This window comes from Oryza glaberrima, chromosome 1, assembly GCF_000147395.1.
Source record: "Oryza glaberrima chromosome 1, OglaRS2, whole genome shotgun sequence".
NCBI classification, from domain to species: domain Eukaryota; kingdom Viridiplantae; phylum Streptophyta; class Magnoliopsida; order Poales; family Poaceae; genus Oryza; species Oryza glaberrima.
Window position 1 is genome coordinate 1,080,690 of NC_068326.1, and position 8,512 is coordinate 1,089,201.

At 48.7% G+C, this 8,512-nt stretch overlaps 1 protein-coding gene across 2 annotated transcripts; it reads left to right on the forward strand.

The window, feature by feature from the left end:
* Positions 1–2,134: 2,134 nt before the first annotated feature.
* Positions 2,135–3,862, forward strand: LOC127783683 (E3 ubiquitin-protein ligase SINA-like 10). 2 transcript variants are annotated; one of them, XM_052310886.1, is made up of 3 exons: positions 2,135–2,198; positions 2,652–2,858; positions 2,955–3,862. In XM_052310886.1, exons 2-3 carry the CDS (start codon positions 2,673–2,675, stop codon positions 3,615–3,617), a joined length of 849 nt encoding a protein of 282 aa, XP_052166846.1. In that variant the 5' UTR covers positions 2,135–2,198; positions 2,652–2,672; the 3' UTR covers positions 3,618–3,862. The 2 variants fall into 2 exon arrangements, with proteins under 2 accessions (XP_052166846.1, XP_052166838.1); XM_052310878.1 differs by having other exon boundaries at positions 2,137–2,198; positions 2,617–2,858.
* The last annotated feature ends 4,650 nt before the right edge of the window (positions 3,863–8,512 follow it).

Genomic DNA, 8,512 nt, shown 5'->3' on the forward strand with positions numbered 1-8,512 from the left:
AAATATATTATAATATGTTATTAATAAAAAAAATAAATCAAATATAGAAGTATCACTTATTTCTTTATTTGAATATATTTATTCACCTGTTTAAAACAAATATTAACCTATACCATAATATCAACAAAAAATATTAGAGATTGTTTTTGTTAAAGTGTGTAAAAGTAGTACTGTGAGACCTAATGACAAGCACTAGTTGTCTTTTATGGTAGATATGTACATGAGAAATATAAAGGGTGTTCACGCTCGGGTTGGTCACAAAATGTTTATTTACCTTACCGATCGAGGCGGTTTCTCTTGCACCAAACCTCATGACAGGAGAGTGAGGGATTATATTTCTCGTTTTCAGAAAATTATTAATGCTTCCTGCATATTCTCTACCCCTCCGTGGCTCCGTCTCAATAAAGATTAATCCTACCTACGAGAAGACATGTGTGTCTAGATTCGTAGCTAGGAATTCGTTTTTTTTTTGACGGAGTTGTATATCTCAAAATAAATTTTCTCCTGCACCAAACCTCCATGACAGGAAAGCGAGGGATTATATTTCTCTTTTTCAGAAAATTATTAATGCTTCTTACATATTCCTTCGATCTCAAAATGAACAAGCATCTTCGGTCTCAAAATAAACACAAGCATGATACGGAAGGAATAGTAATATAGTAGGTGATCGTTGTATGTTTGCTGTCCTGAAGATCCAAACGTAGGATCAGGATACTCTGACTTGGGTGGGGGTAAGGAAAGGCAGAGTAGCACAGTATTTTTGAGTGTTGATACCGTATTCTGCAGCATCTACAGTGTTAAACAGTATTTTGAGTCTTTGATACCGTATTCTGCAGCATCTACAGTGTTAAACAGGAGAAAATACCCTAGCAACAGCACTGAAGTGATGAACAAGCATAATGAGGAGTAGACTGAAGTGACGAAAATAATCTGAAAATATAATTAAAGAGGTAATGCGGGGACAAAGAATTGCTGCTGCGTGCCATGCCAAAGCATGGGACAATGACATGAGTACATGACAACACTGTGTACACTACTCATGAGCTGGTAGGAGTACTGGCCTACCCATGGACGCAGATGGCCCTCACATCATACAGAGTAGGGATAAATGACATAGCCAAAGGCCTGGTTTAGTTCTTAATTTTTTTTTTCTAAAAACAGCAGATCGAATTTTATACACATGTACGAGTATGAAATATTAAATATAGATAAAAGAAAAAAAATTAATTGCACAGTGTGCATGTAAATCTTGAGACGAATCTTATCCATAATTAGTTATAAGTGCTACAGTAATCCACATGTACTAATGACGGCTTAATTATGCTCAAAAGATTCATATTACGGTTTTTAGGCGAGTTATAAAATTAATTTTTTTATTCGTATAAAAAAAACCTTTTCTAATACTTAGTCAAACATCGACACTCAAATATTTTGGCGAACGAAACACACCCTAAAACATGAGGAGCACCACAGTATTTTGCCATAGCAACAGTACAAACTGGAGTATTGTAGGAAAGACAAACCTTCAAGACAATACGGGAGTACTACTATGCCTGCAATCATTAATTATCTATTCTTTTGCGAATCTTTCAGCTCGAGGAGATGCTAGCAGCATGACGCATTGACGCAGACGGAGTACTCGAGACTGGAGAGTCACACACGACAACACACAGTGTGGTGGAGTAGACAGTACACTTGCAGGATAGTGTGTGTACTCACTCCATCAAAAAAAAACAAACCCTGATTCCATATCTAACTTTTGACCATCCGTTTTATTTAAAAAAATATAAAAAAATTAAAAAAATAAGTCACGTATAAAATATTAATCATGTTTTATCATCTAACAACAATAAAAATACTAATTATAAAAAAATTTATATAAAACGGATAGTTAAACGTTGGTACGGAAATTCAAGATTTGCTTTTTTTTTTTATGGGACGGAGGGAGGATGTGCTGCGTGTGGCTCGCTGCATGCCTCTTCCTCTTTTTACCACTTCATCGAGGCATCCAGCGATTCTACGGACCATTCCATATTGACACGTAGCCTGATGCCTCTTCCTCTTTTCCCTGCTACCCGGTCGGCTCTATAAATACAGACCCAATATTGCTCCAACCAGTGAAGCTACCGAGTTTCAAGCTTCTAGGAGTATTGCGTACTACTCCGTAGTAGAGTGTTTCAAGCTTTGCAGAATTGCAGGTAAGTAGTATTGCATACTACTACTCCCTCTATTTCATAATATAATGGATTTTCTACTCTTTCCGTCTCCTAATATAATGGATTTTAAGTTTTGGTTTTATAATCTAATGGATTTTAAGTTTTTGTCTCATAATATAATGGATTTTGAGTTTTGGTTTTATAATATAATGGATTTTGTGTTTTAGTTTACAATGTTTGACGACTTGTCTTATTTAAAAATTTTTGAAATTATTAATTATTTTATTTATGGCTTACTTTATTATCTACAGTATTTTAAACACAACTTTTCGTTTTTTATATTTATAAAAAAAATTGAATAAGACGAGTGTTCAAACGTTACGAACAAAAACCGAAAATACCTTAAATACCTTATACCGTGGGGCGGAGGGAGTAGTAGAGTTTATTCACTGCGTTGCAGCAAGGATGCGTTTGACGCGTTTAGGTATGATGAAGAAAAACGGCAAGAGGACTACCATGGATCATGGCACGGCTAAGAAGACGAGGTCGGTGAAGAAGGTGGCGAAGAAGACGGAGGCGGGGCTCTGCACGGATCAGCAGCAGGATGTGGAAGAGGAGACGACCAAGATGACCTACTCCATCGACAGTGACTCGCTAGAGTGTGGCATTTGTTTCTTGCCTTTTGAAGATCGAGTTTACATGGTACGTATCAATATGATGGTTGGTTGTAGACTACAACAAGAAGAATGTAACAAGGCTCGAAGAGCATTTGTTTGATGTTTGTTTGTTGATGTGCAGTGCAAGAACGGCCACGCCGCGTGCGGCTCCTGCTGCCTCGTCATGGGCAGGGAATGCCCGAGCTGCAACGAGCCCATCGGCGACATCCGGTGCCGGCCGCTGGAGAAGGTGCTCGCCGCCATGTCCGCTCCCTGCAAGTTCAGGGCGAGCGGGTGCACGGAGACCGTCGGCTACACCGAGAGGCGGAGCCACGAGGCGTCGTGCCCGCACGCGCCGTGCCCCTGCCCGTTCGACGGCTGCACCTACCTCGGCCTACTGCTCTACAACCACATCCTGGACGAACACGCCACGGACGCCGTCGTCGCCATGGGCTCCCTCCGGCTCCGGGGCATCGTCGTCACGGTGCACAAGAGCAAGCCGTTCCACGTGGTCCTCCACCGCGGCGGCACCCGCGTCTTCCTCCTGCTCAACGGCGGCGACGTCCTGTCCGGCCGCTCGCTGTCGCTCGTCAGCGTCGGCCCTCCGCCGCCGGCGAACTGCGAGCTGCGGTACAAGATTGAGCTCGCCGCCGTCGGGCCGGGCCAGGGCGAGCTCGCGCTGTCGGCGTCGGGCACTGTTCCGTGCGTCCGCCAGCTTGATGTGTTCGAGGCGAAGGCTTTCCTGTTCGTGCCGGAGGCTTACTGGGGTTCGTCGGGCACCGTCTCCGTCACCGTGCACATCTAGTACGCTTCACCATGATCTGTTGGATGTGTTTGTTTGCTTTTGGGTCACACCTAACTTACCTAAGCTTGTGGCTTAGTCTATCCCTGTTAGTTTCAGGGTTATTACTAGTAATAATTCTCGTGTAGTATTGCCATGGTATCCTGGTCCATGGCTTCTTTTGCTTTGCCTCTGCAAGATGTTGCGTGTGATGTCACAAAAGACTTGTAGCATGGTGGCTTGTCAAATGAACATGGTCCAACTTTGCAAACCCACAGCTGTGACCTTTGCATAATTTCCATGGATAATCTAGTTGGAAATGTAGCCTTGTTAATTGTTTTGCAAGAGGATCTTAGTTTGTTGGGACCATCTCGCACTCAAAAAAAAAACTCATGGCCTATCTGCTCCATCTCAAATAATAATTTCATTTCGATTACACGGCGAATGCACACGTACACATACATCCGTTAATACGCTTTTTAACACACGTCAAAGAGAGATACTTTTTTTTTTCGTAACTCGTACAGATGATGACATAGTAATTCATAAAGTTTCAGATCGACTAAAGCCCACAAATGCCAGCAAGTAAAAGACACAAGAGAAGAATGACCAACACAAATGGCCATTTCTTCCGCTTCTTGCCAAGGAAAACATCTGTGAGCACCGTCTTCGACTCCAGCGACGCCTTGAGCATCGCCAAACCCTGCATGCGGTAGTGTATTATTACAAAATGGTTAATTAAACACGCATGAACAGACACACAAAATGTATCATTATTCGCAAACACAAATAAAATGTACCAAATTACAAATCTTAATAACCTCAATGTAGCCGATCTGCACGGTCTTCTCCTGGAGGTAAGTTGATGTCATTGACACTACCGGATTTGAGCAGCACGGTGGCGGACATGGCCGCGACCTTGAGGTCATCCATGATCGTGTAGGTCGCCACTGCAGCAGCCTCGCCGCCGCTAGATCCATTACCTGTACTGCTGCTCAAGCTCGAGCTCGACAGTAGCACGTGCTTCACCGGCAAAGTCATCTTGCCGTCGCATTCCGGCAGCTGACAAGGCAGGTCACTCACCGTAGAAACGTAGTCGTGGCAGTCACTGAACCTGCTCGAGCTGCACCGGTAAAGTTTCGTGGCCGGCGCCTCGAGGTGGATGTTCATGGCGTCGGCGGCGGCGGAGGAGACGTCGTCGTCGCGGCCGGCGCCGAGCTCTTGGACGGTGGCGTACAGCTTGACGACGGAGGCGACCGTGGAGCCCTGGGAGAGAAGCTTGACGACGGTGGCGACGGGCAAGGTGAGGAGCGACGAGAGGAAGTCGACGACGTCCTCCCCTGCCTCCTCCGCGTACAGCACGCGCTGCGCCTTGCTGTCCACCAACAGCTTCATGCTCATCATCGCCTTCGAGCTGCTGTTTGTGATCTCCTCCTCCATTGTTGCCATCGTAGCAACTAGCAAGACGTATACGAACGTGTGGGCGATGGAACGAGGTGCGCAGTGAGCAGCAGAATATATATGGCGATTGAGATGCCGATTGGTATACTCATTGTGCATGCAAAAATTGCAGTTCCAAATTCCCAATGCGCATGCAGACGGTCGAATTGTACTGCACTGCTCGATGGCCAAATTAATCTTCATCAGAGCAGGTACAATAGCAGTCTATAAGCCAGCTACAAACATATTTTAAGAAGATAAATAATAGATAAATAATGAGAGAGAAGAGCAGCGGCCTACAAATTTGTAGCCAGCTATAGCACGGACTCCAAAACACGGTGTGTGTATGACAGGTAGGACCAAGTATTAATAGTGCAGTATGTAACTATTGTATAAATGAGCTATTAGATTGGCTATAAATCAATTGGAGCTAGTAGTTGGCTGTAACGCTCCGCTTTTTGTGAGACGTTAAAAACTAATTCGGCAAAATCCTAATTTCAAAAATTTCGTTCTTTGAGTGAGAGTCTAAGACGTGCCGTGGATCTCAATTCAATCTCCATCGTTGTTCCCCCTCATCGTGATCAAAAATCCTCCACCTCAAGATTCCAATTCCGATTCAATTATTCCAAAGGTCAATCGCCTTCTTTGAATCCTCACCAAATACTTGTCCTGATTCCAAAATATCCGAGTCCACCTTGAATCCATTCCTCGGCTCCTCCGTATTTCGCTGAGTTCAAATATGCAATTTGAATTCAAACCTAAACTCCAATTCTCTCCAATTCAATATCTCTGCAGAAGTCTGTTTTTCGTCCTTCTAATTTTGGATGGGCCAGATCCCCTCCCGTCGGCCCATCTCCTCTCTCAGCCGTTCCCCCTCCTTCCCTCGTATGTGCGTCGCGCGTGCGCCGCGCTCGAGAGAGAGAGAGAGAGAGAGCGCTTGCTCTCTTCTCTTCCTCTCTCTCACCCGATTCTCTCTCTCCCTCTCTCGCCGCTTCCCGCCAGCGCCCCGCCGATTCAAACCGCCACCGCCTTCGCTCGTTCCCGCGCGCGCTCCCGCCGTGGTGGCCGACCGCCCTCGGTCGCCGTCCGCCCTGGCCCGCCTGCGTCGCGCAGCCGCCCGCGCCCACTCTGCCGCCGCAGCGCGCATGCGTCCAAGACGCGGAGGCAACGCCTCTCTCTCCCACGCGCTCTCTCCTCCCTCAACTCGCCCAAAAACAGCAAGGAGCAAAGCTCTTTTCCCCCTTCCCCTTTTTGCTTTTTCCCTTCCAGCCACCATCGCCTCCTCTGTCGTGCCCGTGACCACGCTCGACCACCATCTCCCGCTCCTTGACCGCCTAGGTCGGTTTCCTCCCAAACCGACTTCACCACCCCTATAAAGCCCAAAGCCGAGCTCCCCTCCCCATCTCAATCCCTCCCGCTTCAGACTCCTACTCCACCGCGCCATTGTCGCCCTCCCTCTGCTCTCGCCGTCGCTGTCCGCCGCCGAGCACCGGGGAGACCGGTGCATGCGAGGACGCGTGACGCGGGACTCCGGGCGCCCGTCTTCCTCCCCTTCCCCGGCCCGAGACCGGAGGGCTCGCCCCGCGCCATCGGCCGTGCATGCCTGCGCCCGTCCCGGCTTGGTAGTGCCCCCTTCCGTTCCCCTTCCTCGCTCTCCCTCGCCTCCTTTAGCTCGCGCAGCAGCTCGGTAGCCGTCCCGAACGCGCATAGACGCCGCCCCAATGCCCGCCGCCGCCCGGAACGGCCTCGCCGCCATTGCCGCCCGCTCCTGGAGGTTGCCGCTCGTCGCTGGCCCTCCTCGGTGCCTCTCCTCCCCATCCGGCGCCGGAAACGGATTTCCCGAGCCCCGGAGATGCTCCCGCCGCCCTCAATCGATCCCTCATTGACCGCCGCCGTTTCCCCTCTTTGCTCGCCGCCGGTATGCGCCGCCGTGATTCGTCGCCGCCGGCCACCCTCCGGTGAATCCGGGCCGGTGGTTCGCTCCTTATTGTCCCTCCCGTCGCTCCGGTGACCTCCCTCTCCCTTGAATCCCCGTGTGCTGCCCCGGCGAATGTCGCCACCGTCCGCCGTCCATCCGGCCGCGGCCTTTCTTCCTCCTCCCGCTCGCCAGCGTGGCCGCCACCTCGGCTTTGACCGAGCCGAGCCGGTCAGCCGCCTCCTCCCTCCCCCACCCTCGCGCGCGCGGTCCACGATGTGCCAACCGGCTGCGCGTGGGCCCGCCGCATCCCTGGTCCATCCGGTGCACGCGCGTGAACCGCGCTCACCCGAACCCTAGCGCCACCCTTGCGTGCGCCCATCCCTCCGTGAGCCGCGTCACCGACAAGCGGGTCCCACTCGGGACCACGCGATGTGAGCCCGGTCCACCGGCTCCCTCTCACCTCCCTTCCCGCGCGCCCTAATGGGCCGTGTCTCCTCAGGCCGACCGGCCCGTTAGCTCGGCCGAGCCGCACCTCTTCTCTCGGGCCGCGCCCTAGCCGCCCGAGGGAAGTTTAAATCTCCTCCCCCCTTTATTTTCCTTTTCAAAAAGGGTTTAAATAAATCCTTTTCCCCCTATTCCATAAATCAATTCCTTATTCCAAAATTCCATGAATCATTTCCCTTGGTTCCGCACGTCAGTGACTGTCAATAATATTCTTGAGAATATTATTTCTATAAATTCCATAAACCATTCCTCTTATTCCAGAAATTCCAAATAAACTTCCGAAATCCATATCTTCTCAACCGCTCATCCAATTGACCCCGTTCCACTTCCAGTATTTCCATAAAATCGAGATCTATCTAATGGCACTATTAATTAGTCTAAATAGGGTCTTTCTTTTGGTCTTTTGTTTAGGTTTTCGATTGTTTGCGTATAGTCGCGGTTACCGGGTTTTCGTCATTTGCGGGTTTTCTTAAAGATTCGTGAAGCTTCATGAAGACCTTGAGCAAGGCAAGTCACCTTTGATCATCTTGCACCTATAATTTAAATCTAAGTATTTCTTTTTCGCAAATATTTCATAAATAGGATTATCACGAGTAATTCGGCCGCGGCTTGCGAGATAGTCTGCCGGCCCCTAATCCTAATTGCTGCAATTACCCTCCTTGAATTATTGAACACTTAAACCTCCTTTGTCGACCGTTGTGCTTCGATGCACGGGCCTATAGCAAGGCACATCGGAACACCTCCCCTCAAATTTAAAATATCCAACGATGGGTAAAACTTGGGTTTTACAAAAGACTTAGAAAACCCGACACCTTGGTCGGTGCTTGCGAACTAAAATGAATTTCCAAAATCGCGGACCGGGAGACGTACTGGGAGTACGGTTTCCCGTTCTTGCACTTAAGGACCGTTTCCTTGGAATTTCATCCGAACATAAAGCAAGTGCGACCACATGGATGGAATGGGACACCCCTGGCTGAGTAATTAGCTAATCAGGGGAACCATGATGCCAAGAGACATGTGGATTCAACGGGGTGGTGCCGGGGAGAACCCCCGGGCT

What these genes read in the sequence shown, in the direction of transcription:
- LOC127783683 (XM_052310878.1), top strand. Translation starts at nt 2,622, where the DNA reads ATGCGTTTGACGCGTTTAGGTATGATGAAGAAAAACGGCAAGAGGACT. An exon ending in TTGAAGATCGAGTTTACATG is followed by an intron (nt 2,859 to 2,954) that starts GTACGTATCAAT and finishes GTTGATGTGCAG; the next exon opens with TGCAAGAACGGCCACGCCGC.